Here is a 21,485-nt window from a genome sequence, read left to right as displayed (position 1 = left end):
GGTTCACCTAAACGTGGTTTGTTAATTCCTATAAGGCGTTTTAGGGTGAGGTTCGACTAAACTGACCTACCCGAGAGGCTTTGAGCTGAGTTCATTTTGACCTGCATCGATCGTCAAGAGGAATGTGTGTGTGTGTGTGTGTGTGTGTGTGTGTGTGTGTGTGTGTGTGTGTGTGTGTGTGTGTGTGTGTGTGTGTGTGTGTGTGTGTGTGTGGGCGCCAAATCTTGTCTAGGGTGCCAAATTGGTTAGGGGCTGCAACAACCGTCGAGAGAGAGAGAGTTAGATCGATCGATCTCTCCTCTGTGCGCCTCCTCAGTTATCCTCCCTCCAGACTCCGCGCGCTTCTTGTGCGTCTTTTGGCTTCTCGCGCGCAGGAATCGGACCTGAATCGAAACATGCCATCCTCCACTCTTCTACCCACGGAGTTTGTTGCAGATTTCAACGAACTCTACCCCGTTTCTGTAACTCCTGCGAACGTGACACTCTCCGAGGATCTCGTGTTTGCGCCGTCGGGGAGCAACGAGACCCACGCGCACGCGGGCAGGGACACGGCGAGCGTGATGATCGCCGCGTGCATCACGGCTCTGTACTCCGTCATCTGCGTGGTGGGACTGCTGGGAAACATCCTGGTCATGTACGGGGTGCTCAGGTAGGAGCGCAAAGACGCACCGGCCCAAAGCCAGAAGGCTCTTTGTTTCTACCTGTTACCAAGTTAATTAACAGCCAGCAACCAATTAAAATGTCAGTGAGCATGATTTTAAATAATCCTATTTTTTCCAAACGCAACTGGTCGTGTAAAAACTGGGAAATAACTTTATTTTTCAGTATTCATTTTATAATTAGCCCTCTGGAGCGCTCCTCACTCTCTCTCTCACACACACACGCACCACCCACACACACAGTGAAGGGAGGAGGCTTCACTGCGCCACATATTCCTGTCAGGAATCATACTGACAGCTCAGAATAAACATTCATACAAACCTTTTGGAGGCAAATGTTTTTTAATGGCACAGTCACATTTTCCAGCCTACCGATACTAAAAATCAGCCTGCTGATATTCCAAAGCATCTTTCTCTGACGTCACTGTGGTCTATGTTGTATTCAGCCTGTGTGTGTCGAGGATGAATTCAACAGGTCTTTGTAGGTCTAATACTGGGGTGTGGTCATGTGCACAGCAGGTGTTGGTGCCATCTGGCACCAGAGCGTCTTTGTGTCATAGATGGGTTTAAAATCCAGCAGTGTATTCCTGCAAAGGTCTGCAGACATGGGTGCACATTAGTGCATCATCAAATTAATGATGTAAAACTAACGGCAGCACGGTGGCTTAGTGTTTAGCACTGTTGTCTCACAGCCAGAAGGTCATGGGCTAAAAAAGAAATACTAAGGTGATTGTCGGCCACAGGATTCAGTTTTTACAGGGGTCAGGACTTTGAAATGAAAAGATAGACTGCTCACAATAAACCTATAATGTGTAACAACTCGTGTTTTGATACAAAAAGACATTGCAAATACTAATTATATATTGTAACATTCACAGAACAAGTGCACAGTCTGCACTATCCCACGGCAAGCTGGTGACACTTTTCTGCAGAAGGCTTTTAAAAAGTGCACTTCCAGTGATTGTGACTTTTGACCCTTTTGACCCATAAATCTATAGGCTTCTTGGGGGTCACTGTACCCAATACATATACCAAGTGTGGTGATAATCAAGCAATTAGGAAAGAAGTTACTGTGCTCACAAGATGTTGTACAAAGTGGAAGCTCGTAACCTTGACCTTTCATCTGTTGATCACAAAGACAATAGGCTTCTTAGGGTCCATTTACTTAACACACACACCAAGTTTGGTGGAATTGGGCAGTTAAAAAAGAAGTTATTGCATTCACAAGATGTTTTGTAAATTACACTCCAGTGACCCTGACCTATCACCCAAGATTGCTGCTTCAAGTATCAACAGTATGTGAAAGATGTAGTTTTTATCACCTGCTGGCCAAAGTGAGTCATGGTGATTTCTGTCATTCTGTGTGTATGTCAGTCTGTCCCAAAAACGGGAGAAGTGTTCTGAAATCAACTCCTCTCCCACTTTTAGGAGGAATTTCGTGAAACATGGTACAAATCCTTGTTATAGGTTGATAATACACATATTGTAATACTGTACAAGAATGACATGTTTTGGCAGAGTTATGGCACTTGATTAACAAACCTAGACACTGCCAGTTTCATGAATTGGTGCCTGTATTTTGAAATCAACTCCTCAAATATTTAGGATGAATTTAATGAAAATTGGTATAAGTCCTTGAAATATTATCAGAATGGAGCAAGAACTTATACCAAAGCAGCATTTGCCAGCGGGAGATACTGTCCCGTCAGAGCACTCTTGTTACTGTTTTTTAGCACTTCTTCCTTTTTTGTGTCCAACGTAATAAGTCACACACGGTACTGTCCTACTGCTGACAGTGAACATGTTGCTATGGTGTTTTAATGTGTGAAATACTGCGTATCATGTTGTTTATCAACTGGTGCTAACTGGCTAACCTGGTAGATCCTGTTAACAGCAACTGGACACACTGTGCTACAAACCAAGCAGTAAGTTGAAACACTAATATACCTTCTGGGCTACCAGTCCTCTTCCATGGGGTCTCTTTAGTGGATCTGACATTTGTTTTGTAGATCTCTCTACTCTGAAAAAAATCAAGCACAAAGAGCAAGCTTTCTTGGAGACATCCATCTTATTTCCCAATTTGCAGTTTTGTATGGAAACTGGAACACATTTAACTCTGTGCGACATCATTCCCAGTCATGAAAATTCAGTAAGGTATATCATATTATATTCCAATTCTAAGGTGGAACTATGCTAGTGTACTAAGGTATATTTAATTATCATATACCTATAAATGATACGCCAATATGACTGGATAAAACACTAAAGAATAAATAGCAATACACCCTTTTCGCAGATGGGTAATATTTTTCATACCACCCGAGTAATCAGCCAATCAGGTGTCACGTACAATTCTTTCCGCCTCACTTAGAAAACAGCGCTTGGAACTTGAGGTGGATGGATGATGAAAGAAGCAAAACACCTTCACAATTTATGTCGATATTTTGTTGAATTTCTTCATTTACAGCAGCTTCATTAAACAGATGTACTCGAATGATTATCAGCACGACGGCGAGCTTACAGGCTAACCTCCACTAACACTAGAAGACAGTTGCCAGTTATGGCTTCTGAAACAAGGGAGAAAAAAAAGAAACAGCACCGTTCAGCTGAAGCATTAGTGGACGTAAAATATTCTGTCTGTTAAGAGCTTCACTTCGTGTTCCACGTGTGTATTTCCCACCAGTATCATGTACGTCCACTATGAAAGACTCGTTAGCAGACTTTTAATGAGCCTTTCATTGGATTCAGGTGTGTTGGAGCAGGGAGACAACTAAGAGTGTCAGGAAGGTGGCTCTGGCATAGCGTAAACCACAGTATTGACATGAACAGTTTTTACCCTACCATTAACAGTGCTGCAAATAACATGTCTTAGTGTGGGTTTGCCTTTTGTCATTCTTCTATTATTAGGGTAGTCAGCTGGGCTTTCCCTTATTATTGAAGTGTTCAGCCAAACCTGCCTTTGTCTCTTTCTACTCTCTCAAACTCTCCTGTTTCACTGTATCATTGCATGTAGCAGTGGAGTGGCAAATGGAGTGGGGAAAAATGCTCTATTTTGTCACAAATGTAGCAGATCCCCCTTGCCCACCCATCTGGCTGAAAGAGGAGCCCTCCCCTCCTTGGCTATAGCAAAGTGGAGCATATTCCTTTCGGAATGGCTCCTTAAAGCCCTGGTGGTCTGTGAACAATCATCCCACCCAGCAGGGAAAGTAACAGGTGTTAATCAGACCATCATATAAATTAATACACTTCCAGTATTTTTTCTGCTGTGTACGCAAAACCATTCTCTTGCTAGGAAACCTACCACTGTCGTACACTCTGGTAATGACAGGTACCACTGTGATAGGTTAATTTTATGCTATGCCCACAACACACCCATGAGTAATCAGGTGACTTAATTATATGAAATGAGATTAGCTAAATCATTTTTATAGCGTTTTCATGGTCAAAGCTCTTTACAGTGATGCCTCACACTGACCCATTCACACACACACCAATGTGTGAAGGTGTGCTGCCATACAAGACGCTTACTACAAACCAGGAGCAATTTGGAGTGATTTTCCTATCTGACAGGGATTTGAACACATGATCCTCTGGTCACAAACCCACTGCTCTAACCACTTAACCATCACCTCCTGCTGCAATAAATATGAATGTTTCAGCGGACACAAAATTTGCACCCAATGTGCTGCGCTCCTTGTCAAGATAGGGCCCAACATGTGAGACACGTCCTTGTCTGCTCAGCCTTGCAGAGACGCTTTGTGAATTCTAAATTCAACAGTAATGTTGCTATTGTCGTATTATCTGGAACAACAAGACAAATGTTCAGCCGGCATTCTGACATCATTATTTTTACAGGGAGCACAAAGGCCTGTATGATTTGTATTGTCAGGTGGAGTTAAGAGAGGTGTTTTGAAGGTTGTTTTTTTTAACCTGGAACATTGAATGCTGTTTAATCGAAGGCTGCATTAACTCTGCCTCTCATGCATTTCACTTTCCCTTAATGCATCACACGCCAACAAGCTATTTTATTAACTGGATGTGTTTCTAAGTGAAACCGCAGATCTTTGTGTTCAGAGCGGAAACCGACAAAGTGCTTTCTAACCCTTCAAATGATTCCACTGAATTCATGAATAGTTACAACTCAGCGCCCGTCCGTCCTCGACGGCTCTGTTTACTCTCAAAAACTGCGATCCAGAATAGACTCAATGCCAGCTTATTCTCATCACTGTAGGTACACAAAGATGAAGACCGCCACCAACATCTACATCTTCAACCTGGCTCTCGCCGACGCCCTTGCCACCAGCACGCTTCCCTTCCAGAGTGCCAAGTACCTGATGAGCACATGGCTCTTTGGGGAGCTGTTGTGTAAAGTGGTCATCGCCATCGACTACTACAACATGTTCACCAGCATCTTCACGCTCACCATGATGAGCGTGGACCGCTATGTGGCCGTCTGCCATCCCGTGAGGGCCCTGGACTTCCGCACGCCCGCCAAAGCGAAACTCATCAACGTCTGCATCTGGATCGTCTCCTCTGCTGTTGGAGCCCCTGTAATGATTATGGCGGTTACCAAGGTGACAGATAAAGGTGAGAGGTTTTAATTGTTGCAGCCAAATAACATCCTCGTTTCATAAAAATGTATTTGTAGAAGCTTCCCAGTGCTCGATCTGTGGCGTCACAGAGAAGACATTTGAGCTGGGTGATTAACTTAAATTAGCTTCTCCACAGAGTCCTTTCATAAAACTCTAATTGTTTTAACTCTTCAGGCAAGACTGTCTGCACACTGAGCTTTCCTCAGCCTGAGCAGTACTGGGACACGGTGACAAAAATCTGCGTGTTCATCTTCGCCTTCGTGGTGCCCGTGCTGGTCATCACCATCTGCTACGGTCTGATGATCCTGCGGCTCAAAAGCGTCCGGTTGCTCTCAGGCTCCAAGGAGAAGGACAGGAATCTGCGACGGATCACCCGCATGGTCCTGGTGGTGGTGGCGGCTTTCATCGTCTGCTGGACTCCCATCCACATCTTCATCATCATCAAGACCGTGGTGAAAATTGACCACAAGAACCTGCTGGTGGCGGCGAGCTGGCACCTGTGCATCGCCCTCGGCTACACCAACAGCAGTCTCAACCCTGTGCTGTACGCCTTCCTGGATGAGAACTTCAAGAGGTGCTTCAGGGATTTCTGCCTGCCCTATCGCTCCCGAATGGAGCAGGACAGCTTCTCCAAAATGCGCAATAGTGCGAAAGGGCCTGTTTCTGTCTGTGGCACTGCAGCAACAGAGAGCACACCTGCCTGACTAGTGATGGATCAGCTGGTGGGGAAAAAGACCAGAATGACCCGACAGAGATCAGGCAGATCTCCACCACGGCGCTCTGACGTCACCACTGACCTACGAGCCATCGAAGGTAATGATTGTGCCTCTGGTTTCAAGTGAGGAAACTCAACAGTCCCAAGAGTTTGATCAGACAAACATGCTGCTGCCACCTGCAGGTGGTTTGTTTCAGCGGTAAATGTAAACGCCTGAGTGTGCCTGTGCATACGGAAACATGCAGATGTGCACGTTCTTACGCTTAGCATGCAGGTTAAAGGGATCATTTTGGCACAATCATTCATTTTCTAACACTTATCCTGGTCCGGGTCGTGATGACAGCAGACCAAGCAGCTCACCCCACACTTCCCTATCCTCTGCCAAATCCTCCAACCCTTCTTGAGAAATCCGAGGCATTCCCATGCCACCTGAGAGATGTAATCCTCCTGGAGTGTCCTGGGTCTTCTCTGGGGCCTCCTCCCAGTTGGATGCGACTGGAAGACCTCCTCAAGCAGACGACAATCATCATTTTAAATCAACACTTTACAATTATATGTTTGGAGTTTAACGTTAAACATCCTCAAAATTCCACAATTGTGTGTCTGTGCATGTTGCAACTATTTACCATATTTAGGTCTGAAACTGCTTATTTTATATTCCCCTGACACATGCTGCAAAGGTTTTGAAGATACCCGGTGATCTGTATTATCTTAGTGAATAGATGTATTATAATATAACCTCATTAAAGTAACAGATATGTTTATCATTGTTTCAGTGCAACACATTTTAAGTCATGACTGAATTCAAGGGGCTGATATTTAACTTTTTGAAGAGGCAAACTTTAATCCCTATCGAGCTGCTCCTGCTGCAGTGCAGGAGGTGTAGAATTGGGCTCCATCTGTGGCTTTCTAAATGAATTACTGTGATGATTACTGCACACCAAATCATCGCAGAACCAAGATATTTGGGATAAAAGTTAATCTCACAGCCCTCTCGCAGCATTCAGAGCGTACCAACTTTGATGTCCTTTTAATGGGTAAAAATAAATGTGACAACAATAAAACATGATCAGTCAAATGTTACATCCATAAGTATTTTTACAGTGATGTTTTTTTTTTTCTGTTCGCCACCATGACAGAGTTAAAATTAATATAATCAAGATGGGCTTGTAGTGTAGACTTTCAGCTTTAATTCAAGGGGTTTCATAAAATATGACATGATCCATTTATGTATTATAGCCATTTTACACATAGTCTTTCCTTTTCAGAAGCAATTGGACAAACTAAATGTATAAAGGTAAGTTCCTTCGGCTGCAACCTTGTTTTCACTCGGGTTCGCCACAGCAGATCTGCATGTTGATTTGGCACACGTTTTATGCTGGATGCCCTTCCTGGCACAACTCCACATTACATGGAGAAATGTGGCAAGGGTGGGATTTGAACAAGAAACCTTCAGCACTGAAACCAAGCACACTACCACTTGGCCACCACCCCTGCTGGACAAACTAAATAAATAAACATGTTTAAAAAATTATGCAAATCACCACTTTTACAATCAGTTTACTTGAGATAAGTCAGATGATGGATACATAAACATTTCCAAGTCATTCAGTACATCATGAACATCATTTACATTAATCAATAATAATAAAAAATACTAATAATACAAAGAGTGTGGTACTGTATAGTAAATGTGACTGGAGTTGATAGTTCTCAAAAACCAATTTTAATAGAAGAAAACATCAAATCTAGGTTTGTATCTCCCATGTGCCTTCTGGCAAAGTGTAGTTGAAATTTAGAATGATGCTAGTTGGTCCAGTTACTTATGGCTTCTAAAAATGTAGTGACTATGTATAAAAAATGGGTATTAACCCCTTTGAAAGCTGAAAGTCTCCATGAGAAGCACATCCTGATTGTTTCGTTTCAACTCCACTGCAGTGGCAAACAGAGGTAACATAAAAAAAAAAAAAAAAACACGTCAATGTCCAAATACTTATGGACCAGACTGTAAGTGTCCATTTCTGGCAATCAAAATTATGTCATAAAATTCCACTAAGTCTCAGAGCATTTGGTGGCTTCTCACAGTCTGCGTGTGAATGTCGCTGTATTCCACAAATTTTTAATATCAAATATCCACTAAATCTGCAATACGGATCAGATGTGGATCAAACTTAGTCTATTTGAGAGTGCCAGTTTGCACGTCACTGTCACAAATGAGAGTGATTGAGCCACTTTTGATTAAGATATAATGCAAAATGTACATCAAACAGGCTTTCCAATATTAAATTCAAATGGCCACAAAATCTGTAATCTGGATCAGATCCGGATCAAACTTTGTCAGGTGATAGTGAGTGCCAGTCAGCACCTCACTTTCAAATATGAGAGTGATTGGGGCACGTTTGATTAAGATATATACATTAAATGGGTTTTCAATGTTAAATTTAAATGGCCACAAAATCTGTAATCTGGATCAGATTTGGATCAGACTTTGTCAGGTGATAGTGAGTGCCAGTCAGCACCTCACTTTCAAATATGAGAGTGATTGGGGCATGTTTGATTAAGATATAATGTAAAATATACATTAAATGGGGTTTTCAATGTTAAATGGCCACAAAATCTGCAATCTGGATCAGATTTGGATCAGACTTTGTCAGGTGATAGTGAGTGCCAGTCTGCACCTCACTTCAAATATGAGAGTGATTGGGGCACGTTTGATTAAGATATAATGTAAAATATACATTAAATGGGGTTTTCAATGTTAAATTTAAATGGCCACAAAATCTGCAATCTGGATCAGATCTAGATCAGACTTTGTCAGGTGATAGTGAGTGCCAGTCTGCACCTCACTTTCAAATATGAGAGTGATTGGGGCACGTTTGATTAAGATATAATGTAAAATATACATTAAATGGGGTTTTCAATGTTAAATTTAAATGGCCACAAAATCTGCAATTTGGATCAGATCTAGATCAGACTTTGTCAGGTGATAGTGAGTGCCAGTCTGCACCTCACTTTCAAATATGAGAGTGATTGGGGCACGTTTGATTAAGATATAATGTAAAATATACATTAAATGGGGTTTTCAATGTTAAATGGCCACAAAATCTGCAATCTGGATCAGATTTGGATCAGACTTTGTCAGGTGATAGTGAGTGCCAGTCTGCACCTCACTTCAAATATGAGAGTGATTGGGGCACGTTTGATTAAGATATAATGTAAAATATACATTAAATGGGGTTTTCAATGTTAAATTTAAATGACCACAAAATCTGCAATCTGGATCAGATCTAGATCAGACTTTGTCAGGTGATAGTGAGTGCCAGTCTGCACCTCACTTTCAAATATGAGAGTGATTGGGGCACGTTTGATTAAGATATAATGTAAAATATACATTAAATGGGGTTTTCAATGTTAAATTTAAATGGCCACAAAATCTGCAATCTGGATCAGATCTAGATCAGACTTTGTCAGGTGATAGTGAGTGCCAGTCTGCACCTCACTTTCAAATATGAGAGTGATTGTGGCACGTTTGATTAAGATAGAATGTAAAATATACATTAAATGTGGTTTTTAATGTTAAATTTAAATGGCCACAAAATCTGCAATCTGGATCAGACTTTGTCAGGTGATAGTGAGTGCCAGTCTGCACCTCACTTTCAAATATGAGAGTGATTGGGGCACGTTTGATTAAGATATAATGTAAAATATACATTAAATGGGGTTTTCAATGTTAAATTTAAATGGCCACAAAATCTGCAATCTGGATCAGATCTAGATCAGACTTTGTCAGGTGATAGTGAGTGCCAGTCTGCACCTCACTTTCAAATATGAGAGTGATTGGGGCACATTTGATTAAGATATAATGTAAAATATACATTAAATGTGGTTTTTAATGTTAAATTTAAATGGCCACAAAATCTGCAATCTGGATCAGACTTTGTCAGGTGATAGTGAGTGCCAGTCTGCACCTCACTTTCAAATATGAGAGTGATTGGGGCACGTTTGATTAAGATATAATGTAAAATATACATTAAATGGGGTTTTCAATGTTAAATTTAAATGGCCACAAAATCTGCAATCTGGATCAGATCTAGATCAGACTTTGTCAGGTGATAGTGAGTGCCAGTCTGCACCTCACTTTCAAATATGAGAGTGATTGGGGCACATTTGATTAAGATATAATGTAAAATATACATTAAATGGGGTTTTCAATGATAAATTTAAATGGCCACAAAATCTGTAATCTGGATCAGATTTGGATCAGACTTTGTCAGGTGATAGTGAGTGCCAGTCACCACCTCACTTTCAAATATGAGAGTGATTGGGGCACGTTTGATTAAGATATAATGTAAAATATACATTAAATGGGGTTTTCAATGATAAATTTAAATGGCCACAAAATCTGTAATCTGGATCAGATTTGGATCAGACTTTGTCAGGTGATAGTGAGTGCCAGTCTGCACCTCACTTCAAATATGAGAGTGATTGGGGCACGTTTGATTAAGATATAATGTAAAATATACATTAAATGGGGTTTTCAATGTTAAATTTAAATGGCCACAAAATCTGCAATCTGGATCAGATCTAGATCAGACTTTGTCAGGTGATAGTGAGTGCCAGTCTGCACCTCACTTTCAAATATGAGAGTGATTGGGGCACGTTTGATTAAGATATAATGTAAAATATACATTAAATGGGGTTTTCAATGTTAAATTTAAATGGCCACAAAATCTGCAATCTGGATCAGATCTAGATCAGACTTTGTCAGGTGATAGTGAGTGCCAGTCTGCACCTCACTTTCAAATATGAGAGTGATTGTGGCACGTTTGATTAAGATAGAATGTAAAATATACATTAAATGTGGTTTTTAATGTTAAATTTAAATGGCCACAAAATCTGCAATCTGGATCAGACTTTGTCAGGTGATAGTGAGTGCCAGTCTGCACCTCACTTTCAAATATGAGAGTGATTGGGGCACATTTGATTAAGATATAATGTAAAATATACATTAAATGGGGTTTTCAATGATAAATTTAAATGGCCACAAAATCTGTAATCTGGATCAGATTTGGATCAGACTTTGTCAGGTGATAGTGAGTGCCAGTCACCACCTCACTTTCAAATATGAGAGTGATTGGGGCACGTTTGATTAAGATATAATGTAAAATATACATTAAATGGGGTTTTCAATGATAAATTTAAATGGCCACAAAATCTGTAATCTGGATCAGATCTGGATCAGACTTTGTCAGGTGATAGTGAGTGCCAGTCTGCACCTCACTTTCAAATATGAGAGTGATTGGGGCACGTTTGATTAAGATATAATGTAAAATATACATTAAATGGGGTATTCAATGTTAAATTTAAATGGCCACAAAATCTGTAATCTGGATCAGATCCAGAACAAAACTTTGTCAGTTGATAAAGGATACCATCCTACATAACACTATCAAATATGGAATAATTTTTTTTTTGACAGTTATGCATTTTTGAAAATTTGTTCAGTGTTAAAGATAGGGATTTTTCCAATTTTCCAAACTTTTTCCTGACTTTGACCATGAAAATCGAATCAGTTCTTGCCTATCAGGATATAAATCTTCAGTAAAAATTTAATAACAATATGTGGAAAAATTGTGGGCTCCAGGCTGTTCACAAACAGACAAAACAAACAAACAAACAAACAGAGGCGAAAACATAACCTCCTCCAACTTCGTTGGCGGAGGTAAAAATGTGTGTTTGTATCTCAGAGACGGTATTTTCTTTGTGCCTATATTTAGATGCCAGAACAGAAATATGTATGGAAAAACCAACATTGTAAAATGAAGTATATATGACCCCATGCACCATCTTACATATATATATATATATATATATATATATATATATATATATATATATATATATATTATACCAGTTTTTTGTGTCAGATCATGATAATGCATGTGGAAAAACAAAACAAATGATAGCTGCAGACTGTGTTCAAACTGGCACAGAGGGAAAAAAATGAATTGGATCAAAAACATTAACAAGCAACAAGATGCTTTCTGAACATCCTGCAGCTAATGGACACGTTTCCACTCATTGGAAGAAATCTTGGAAGAGAAGACATCGTTTATGGAGAGAACGTCACAGCAAGCTTATGACTGCAGAAATGCTGTTTTGTGTGACTTTCTTCTCCATTGATTGAGTTTTAAAATCATTAACACGTAACTCTGAGTTCTATGACAAAAGTGATCCTGTGATTATAGTTTTGATGTGCTGTCAAACTACTTAAGCATCTCTTGTAAGAATTGATGATTTGTAATATATCGCTTCCACAAAGTGCTGTCAGTACAGTCAGTGTAACTCTTTGTTTCTCTCTCCTGCCTGGAACATTTAGAACTTTGCAGCCATTACTGGAAGAAGTATTTATTCATGTGTCCTACTGTAAAAGCAGTTGATTGAAGGTATGAACAGTATGGCCTTATTCTGCATTATTTTAACTTGTTTTAACACAACACGGATTATTTAGGAAAGAAAAATGTTTGATCTTTTGTATTTTGTACAGTGTATAAAGTACTTTATTCTATATAATTACCTATATTGACAGTGCTTTTAGGGTAAAATATAGCTTTAGGTTTTATTGTAACATTTTGTTTCCTGTGATCGTGTACACATAAATGTAAGACTGACTCACTTAAAATAGTGCAGCAGATAACAGAATATTTATAGACATTATTTGTCTGATTGTAAAGATTCCAAAAAGGTATAGCTTGGACTGTCTATGACTGAATTCTTTAGAGTTATGGGGTAAAAACAACAAGAATGGTGACAAAGTTCAGTTTCAGTTTGTACAGGGGTCAAAAGTTAGAGTTGCTCCAATTCTGTTCAAAGGTGATGCAAATTATTGGTTGAGTTAATAGGGTTTAAAAAACGAATAGTTTGTACTATGTATCATGCTTAGTTATCGCGTTACGGGGTAACATATGTCAAATGTCATAGAATTCAATGGACATTAACATTATTTGACCTTTACTCAGAGACCAACCATTCAACACAGTCAAAACTATTCCATTTATTAATCCAAGTAGCTCAATCAACAATTTGCACCATTTGTTTTACTAAAATTGGAGCAACTCTAACTTTTGACCCCTGTACAAACTGAAATTGACCTTTGTCACCATTCTTAAGGTTTTTACCCCATAACTCCATAACATTCAGGCATAGATAGTCCAAACTATACCTTTTTGGAATCTTTATGATCAGACAAATAATGTGGAATAGTTTTCAATATGATTGGAGAATTTTTATATTTCAACCCCTGTGTAATTCTTCAATTGACCCCTACGTGGCCGCCTATTGAAAATTCAAGTGGCCCATCGGTTTTTTCAAAAGAGCAATGTCTAAGGAGAATTTGTGCTGGATTTGGTGCTTGTATCACCATGTGAAGTATTGTTTCAGTTATTTGCTGCACTAAATGTGTCACTGAGGCTTTGTGTAGCATAGTGATGGTTTACTATGATGAAAGGAACGTATAGTATGAGGCCACTATGCTGAGTCAAGTATGGACAGAAACTCGGGGGGAAAATATCACAGAAAAAAGATGTGTGTAAGTTTTTGTGAAAGCATGGATGGATGGATAAAGAGAGACAAGATTGGAAGCATGAATGTATAAATAGAAGCATGCATGGGTGCACTGATGGGAACACAGAAGCAGTGAAGTATGCAAGGATAGAAACACAGGCAAACATTAAAGCCTGGATGGATGGATACATGGGTGGTAGTATTGAAGCTTGGGTGGCTGCATTGATGGAAGTATACACTGAAGTATGGATAGATCCATGGATGATAGATTGATGGAAACATGTATGAAAACAGAAGCAAACAAAGCATGGATGAATACGTAGATAGAAACATGGCTGTTCACAGCTGGAAGCATGAGTGCAAACATAAAAGCAAATATTGAAGCACTGATATAAACAGAAGAAAACATTGAAGAACAGATGGAGGAATGAATGCATGAAAGCATGAATGATGCTTTGATGGAAATACAGAGGAAAACATTAACGCATGGGAGGGAAATTTGGGTAATGGACAGATGGAGTTATAGATGGATAGGGGGATGATGCATGAATGGAAATATAGAGGTAAACATTACCTCTATACCAAACATTGGGATGGAAATGCACAGATGGAAAGATGGATTGAAACATGGGTGATGCACAAATGGAAGCATCAGTGATGATGATGTGGTCCTGTTGGCTTCGTCTGGGGCGGTTTGCAGCCGAGTGTGAAGCATCTGACCGGAAAAAGGTGCCTTGCACTCTTCAGGTCGGTGGGGTGTCTTTGCCTCAGGTGGAGGAGTTTAAGTATCTCGGGGTCTTGTTCACGAGTAGGGATGGGTATTGATAAGATTTTATCAATATCGATGACATTATCGATTCTGCTTATCGATCCGATTCCTTATAGATTCCCTTATCAAAACCTTGTGAATTTTGTACTAAAAGTAGGCTTTACAGGTTTTCTATGTATTTCATTGAGTCTTAAAGTAAATAAATATGAAATTGGTCACTATATCCTTGATCTCTGCACATAAATAAAAATAAACAAAACAGTGTTTCACTTTGAAGTTATTAATTCAGACTGAATTCTATCATTCTAACTTGACTCGTCAGAAAGCCGCACAACGTTTGGAGCTGTGTGAACAGAACGTTTCTTTCTCGCAACAAGACAGGAGTCCCAGTTAGTGACTTTAATCTGCACAAAAGTGACTCATTCAGGGATGAAAGTGGTGAAAAACAAAAAAAGCTGAAACCCAAAATTACCACCAACACCACCCAGACGAAAATTTTTCAATTCTAGAAGCTCTGAAATGCAATCTGGGACTATTCCAGACGATAAACTGGAGTGAGTACAGCATCCATTTAGGTGAGAAAAAAAAAAACAACTTTCCTTATTCAGATTCATTCCAGTAGTATTCTGCTCTTACTAGGATGCAGCAGTTTTCGAGTTTGGCAGATAGTTCTGGAGGAAATCACTGAAGAAATGAACAAATTGAAAATATGGTTTGACCGAAACAAACTGTCATTAAACTTAACACAGGGATGAAATGGAGGTGTGAGAGTCACGTGTTCACAGAAAACACTTATTTATTTCTGTATTTATTTATTTATTTATTTACAAAGTCTGGTCGTTCCAGCCTGTCGATGGCCGCTCGGTGCGCCGCGCCCTCCGCCGCTGTAGGCCGTCTTTAAAAAGGTTTTAACACTCCTTAATCCGTGTGACGCCGACAGAATCTTCACCGAAAGCCATCTGAATCTTTCGAATTGTTTCCAACTGGCTGTCTCACACAGTTTCTGAAAAAAATTTCATGGAGCAAAGCGGCAGTCTCTCAGCCATTTCCCCGACAATAAAAATCCGACGAGGGGGGTGGACCAGTGCTCAGGTGTGAAAAAACACACGCATGCGCACGAAGGTTCAAGCTTGGCTGATGCAATCACACGTGATTCAAATCCATATAGTTTTTGAAAAAAATAAAAAGGTCCGTTACTTTTTGGACAGACCTCGTATGTATGTTCATTGTTAGTTGCTTTTATATTTTCTGTTGTGTTTCTATTCAGATTCTTTTTGTCTCTCTCTAAAATTGTATATAATAATCATTAGATTATTAATACAAGGTCTATTAGAAAAGAAACCGACCTTTTTATTTTTTCAAAAACTATATGGATTTGAATCATGTGTGATTGCGTCATACAAGCTTGAACCCTCGTGCGCATGCGTGAGTTTTTCCACGCCTGTCGGTTGCGTCATTCGCCTGTGAGCAGGCTTTGAGTGAGGAGTGGTCCAGCCCCCTCGGCGGATTTTCATTGTCAGGAAATGGCGGAATGATTTGGGCTTTTTTACAGTCAGAATTTTTTCAGAAACTGTTAGAGACAGGCAGCTGGAAACCATTCGAAAAATTTATCTGGCTTTCGGTGAAAATTTTCCGGGCTTCACAGAGAATAAGGACTGTTACTACAGCTTTAAGGACGGCTTTAAGGACGCTCGGCGCGCCGCGCTCCGTGCCGCCATCGAGAGCCACAAACCACCGGATTATTTCTAAATGGATGGCTCTGTGGAGCCGAGACTGTCGTGTGCACTTTCTCTGGTTATCACAAGAGCTGGACATCAACCATTTTCCGGCAGATTTCACTTTTAACAAGACATTTTGTCATGGAAAGCCGAGCGGAGGCTTCGCGCGTCACGACCGATTTGCTGATGGAGCGAGACAAAGGAACACCTCCATTTTGGTCTCACAGGACGGCTTTGAGATGCCGTTCAGACAGCTGTCGGTGGTTTTTCCATCAAGTGATTATCCGAGAAATTGTGGATGTGCCTGGACATGCCAGAACATGTCCCGTGAGCCTCACGGTGGTATATATACTCAACAAAAATATAAACGCAACACTTTTGGTTTTGCTCCCATTTTGTATGAGATGAACTCAAAGATCTAAAACTTTTTCCACATACACAATATCACCATTTCCCTCAAATATTGTTCACAAACCAGTCTAAATCTGTGATAGTGAGCACTTCTCTTTTGCTGAGATAATCCATCCCACCTCGCAGGTGTGCCATACCAAGATGCTGATTAGACACCATGATTAGTGCACAGGTGTGCCGTAGACTGCCCACAATAAAAGGCCACTCTGAAAGGTGCAGTTTTATCACACAGCACAATGCCACAGATGTCGCAAGATTTGAGGGAGCGTGCAATTGGCATGCTGACAGCAGGAATGTCAACCAGAGCTGTTGCTCGTGTATTGAATGTTCATTTCTCTACCATAAGCCGTCTCCAAAGGCGTTTCAGAGAATTTGGCAGTACATCCAACCAGCCTCACAACCACAGACCACGTGTAACCACACCAGCCCAGGACCTCCACATCCAGCATGTTCACCTCCAAGATCGTCTGAGACCAGCCACTCGGACAGCTGCTGAAACAATCGGTTTGCATAACCAAAGAATTTCTGCACAAACTGTCAGAAACCGTCTCAGGGAAGCTCATCTGCATGCTCGTCGTCCTCATCGAGGTCTTGACCTGACTCCTGGACCCGGCCCTCCTGGCCGATTTCTACCGCCGACACCCGGATAAACCTGGTCGGGCGCCAGGAGGCGCCCGTTGGGGGGGGTCCTGTTGTGTGGGCCGCCAGAAGAGGAGGTACTGCTGGCCCACCACCAGAGGGCGCCCTGCCTGAAGTGCAGCCTTCAGGCACGAGAGGGCGCTGCCACCACGGACACAGCCGTGGGTGACAGCTGTCACTCATTATCTCATGACAGCTGTCACCCATCTACACTTCATCATACTACTGCATAAAACCCGGATGTCATCTCCACCTCATTGCCGAGATATCATCTACCTGTGAAGGTAATATTCTCTGCTGTATCTAAAACTGTCATAGTCTGAACTCTTTTTGCAGCCGCTTTCCTGTGGTGTGCCTTATCTGTGGGATTGATGTTTTGGTGTGATCAGAGACGGCTTCGCTTTACACCCCAACCAGATAAGTGGTCAGACAGGAGCTGCACGAGTGTGTGATTAGAGGTGGAGGTGACTTTCCACCTTCTGACTGTTTTTGTTACTGGGTGTGCACACACCCACATCTCACTGTTTGTGCTCCTCGCCAGCAGTACCAGATCCAACAGTCGGGAACGGTGATCACCTGGGAATTCGGGACTTGGCGGCTCCAGTATTCACCAGGTTCGGTGGCGGCGGAAATCGTGTGGTTCCGGCTCTTCTCAGGACAGACGTCTTCTATCCTCGAGCCTGCCCACACGTCACCTTTGTGTATTGACTGCTATCAGATTCTGAGATTGTCTGTATATTCATTGTGCACATTCACAACATTAAATTGTTACCTTTTGGCTCATCTATTGACCGTTCATTTGCGCCCCCTGTTGTGGGTCCGTGTCACTACACTTTCCCCAACAAATGGGGAGTCTTCTTCACAGACTAAGGTTAATTATGGAGTTCCACAAGGTTCTGTGCTAGGACCAATTTTATTCACTTTATACATGCTTCCCCTAGGCAGGCCCGGCGCCAGAAAAAAAAATATTAAGGGGGTGATGAGTTTATCACAGGGGGTGGGGTCGCCCCCCCCAAAAAAAGTGCGCACCGGAGGAGACGTGCCTCTGAGCGTGCGTAATGAATTGGGTGCGCTCCTGGAAAGCTCGTGTATTTAGGCTACACCGTTGTAAGAGACTGATTAAGAGTAAAGAGTGATGACAGTATTTTTTAATTATTATTTGAACGTATAGACCCTAGGTCAAGTGATCTCCTGCATACCACACAGAGCCGGTGTTCTGTCAAGATGAGGTGCGCCAACTTTCGACACTCTGAGCTATGACGTACCTTCATGTTGTCCAATAGGAACGACGCGTCAGGCCAAAACACGGAAGACTCGTGGCAGAAACCACTGATCTGTACAAAATGGATTGGACCAATCCGATTGGTGCAGAAACGACTGATCTGTACAAAACATTAACGTGTGATAGGACTGCTCATTTAGAGAGCAGTTTTCTGAAGAAAAATCATTGGAAATGTTTTTTTGTTGTTGTTTGTTACCTCAAAATTTCTGATTACTGTTAAAAAAAAGTTTAGAACACTTGGAATTAAAATAGCTAAATAAATCAATAAATGGTTCTTTAGAAACCTTTCATCTTTAAATTAAAACCACCTATTATTTCATATGAGATAATTTCTTGTTTAACATAAGGAACCTCAGACATTTATTTTTAGACAAATAAAATAACATGGAAACATGGAAATTTTATTATAAATGCAAAAGGAAATAATTTAACGATGACTGCAGTGTGATTGTAAAGTAGGATTTCTGTGACATAAACCTCATGATGAATTTTTTTATAGTCATTTAAACTTGTAATTTCGTCAAAATATGTAATTGCCTTTAATGTTATCAGGACAGAGTCATTTCTAAAATATGAATTTGAGCACAATAAGTGGAGAGCTTCTACTTGTGCAAATGTCTTTTGACTTTGATTCGTGGACATTTTTAATGATCCGTTCATTTATTGTTAAAATATAAAATGAAACAGCTTTTTTAAAAATAATAAAATAGTTGCTGTTCAAAGAGCCTTTTATTTAGAAGCAGGTGATGTTCTGCTGGATTCTCAGGACCAGATGAAGGTCTCTTCTGCAGTTCTTAACTCTGGTGGTGTTGCTGAAAAGCAGAGATGTTTTCTTTCGACTGGACTTCGTGATGTTCAGCTCATCAATGGAAGTTTGGTTGTCTGCACAGCAAATGTTCCTGATTGGGACAAATAAAAATATTTCTTTAAATATAAAGAAACTCTAAACAGTTTCTACATAAAAAAAAGGGGGGGGAAAACGGCAAAAAAAAAGATGGAAAAACATGCCCGAAAAAATAAGTTATTTAAAACTGAGCTTTTGTGGTGTCTGAAAAAAGCTGTAGCTTTATTTGGTAAAAATAAAAAAGACTGAACCATTTACAAATTAAAGTGTTCACTCAGATCAACTGTGCTAAAAGGCTAAGCTAACGTTAGCCGATCATTAAACCTTCACAGTTCAGTAAACGTCACATTTTATTTTTACATTATTCTCACCTCAGTAAAGCTGCAGAACTAAACTCCGTTGGGCAAACTGGGACTTCGCATATATCCAAAAAGTGGGAGATTTCGGACTGAGTGGGTTTGCTCCATCACCCCGGCGGCCTGGATCGCTCTGCCCAGTGATGATGCCTGAAGGCCGGCTTCTCCGTGCAGGTTGGCCCGCTGTTGCGGTTCGATCGATATCCCACCAAGACGTCAGTCCTGCCTCGGTCGGTGTCACTCCGAAAAGTAGCTGAAAAAAGCTTCTCCCAGCAGGGTGATGGGAGAATCGTTCTACTGCTGTTTTTTAAAGTTTTTTTGTGGTTCAGGCGACCGAAGTTCAAGACAGCGATCGCTGAATTTTTTTCAGATTGTGGAAACAGCTAGAGTGTGACGTAGCAATCTCTGCCCCCTTGCCGCTTCCGAAGCGATGCGTCTGACGTCACGACGCGTTGGAAACGCACCGCCCTCTGCCGCACTGACAAGCGCAACCCTCAACCTATCAAATCCCTTGAACACAGACACACGCCATATCCGTTTGTTTTCAAATTAATTACTTTAGTTAATTAATTTGGTTTATTTGTTAAATACGTGATATTATTGAATAACTAATATTTTGCTATATTTTCCAGTATTTCTTTTTCTTTCTTTTTTATTTTTTTGATAACTCTAACATCCGAGGGGGTGAGGTTGATGACGTGAGGGGGCGTCGCCCCCAAACACCCCCTCGTGGCGTCGGCTATGCCCTTAGGCAGTATTATTAGACGGCATTGCTTAAATTTTCATTGTTACGCAGATGATACCCAGCTTTATCTATCCATGAAGCCAGAGGACACACACCAATTAGTTAAACTGCAGGATTGTCTTACAGACATAAAGACATGGATGACCTCTAATTTCCTGCTTTTAAATTCAGATAAAACTGAAGTTATTGTACTTGGCCCCACAAATCTTAGAAACATAATGTCTAACCAGATCCTTACTCTGGATGGCATTACCCTGACCTCTAGTAATACTGTGAGAAATCTTGGAGTCATTTTTGATCAGGATATGTCCTTCAATGCGCATAATAAGCAAATATGTAGGACTGCTTTTTTACATTTGCGCAATATCTCTAAAATTAGAAAGGTCTTGTCTCAGAGTGATGCTGAAACACTAATTCATGCATTTATTTCCTCTAGGTTGGACTATTGTAATTCATTATTGTCAGGTTGTCCTAAAAGTTTCCTGAAAAGCCTTCAGTTAATTCAAAATGCTGCAGCTAGAGTACTGACGGGGACTAGAAGGAGAGAGCATATTTCACCCATATTGGCATCTCTTCATTGGCTTCCTGTTAATTCTAGAATAGAATTTAAAATTCTTCTTCTTACTTATAAGGTTTTGAATAATCAGGTCCCATCTTATCTTAGGGACCTCTTAGTACCATATCATCCCAATAGAGCGCTTCGCTCTCAGACTGCAGGCTTACTTGTAGTTCGTAGGGTTTTTAAGAGTAGAATGGGAGGCAGAGCCTTCAGCTTTCAGGCTCCTCTCCTGTGGAACCAGCTCCCAATTCAGATCAGGGAGACAGACACCCTCTCTACTTTTAAGATTAGGCTTAAAACTTTCCTTTTTGCTAAAGCTTATAGTTAGGGCTGGATCAGGTGACCCTGAACCATCCCTTAGTTATGCTGCTATAGACTTAGACTGCTGGGGGGTTCCCATGATGCACTGAGTGTTTCTCTTTTTGCTCTGTATGCACCACTCTGCATTTAATCATTAGTGATTGAGCTCTGCTGTCTTCCACAGCATGTCTTTTTCCTGGTTCTCTCCCTCAGCCCCAACCAGTCCCAGCAGAAGACTGCCCCTCCCTGAGCCTGGTTCTGCTGGAGGTTTCTTCCTGTTAAAAGGGAGTTTTTCCTTCCCACTGTCGCCAAGTGCTTGCTCATAGGGGTTCG

The 21,485-nt window shown here is 40.9% G+C and overlaps 1 protein-coding gene across 1 annotated transcript; it reads left to right on the top strand.

Annotated features, from left to right (window-relative positions):
- Window positions 1-324: 324 nt before the first annotated feature.
- On the top strand, window positions 325-6,265 carry oprd1b (opioid receptor, delta 1b). Its single transcript, XM_034175149.1, has 3 exons — window positions 325-649; window positions 4,891-5,246; window positions 5,426-6,265. The coding sequence occupies exons 1-3, from the start codon at window positions 396-398 to the stop codon at window positions 5,953-5,955; spliced, it is 1,140 nt and encodes a 379-aa protein (XP_034031040.1). The 5' UTR covers window positions 325-395; the 3' UTR covers window positions 5,956-6,265.
- The last annotated feature ends 15,220 nt before the right edge of the window (window positions 6,266-21,485 follow it).

The sequence above is a fragment of the Thalassophryne amazonica genome, chromosome 7 (genome assembly GCF_902500255.1).
Source record: "Thalassophryne amazonica chromosome 7, fThaAma1.1, whole genome shotgun sequence".
NCBI classification, from domain to species: domain Eukaryota; kingdom Metazoa; phylum Chordata; class Actinopteri; order Batrachoidiformes; family Batrachoididae; genus Thalassophryne; species Thalassophryne amazonica.
The sequence above is the reverse complement of the archived record's forward strand: the minus strand, read 5'-3'. Positions and strand labels throughout refer to the sequence as shown.

What these genes read in the sequence shown, in the direction of transcription:
- oprd1b (XM_034175149.1), top strand. Translation starts at nt 396, where the DNA reads ATGCCATCCTCCACTCTTCTACCCACGGAGTTTGTTGCAGATTTCAAC. An exon ending in GTCATGTACGGGGTGCTCAG is followed by an intron (nt 650 to 4,890) that starts GTAGGAGCGCAA and finishes TCATCACTGTAG; the next exon opens with GTACACAAAGATGAAGACCG. An exon ending in TACCAAGGTGACAGATAAAG is followed by an intron (nt 5,247 to 5,425) that starts GTGAGAGGTTTT and finishes TTAACTCTTCAG; the next exon opens with GCAAGACTGTCTGCACACTG.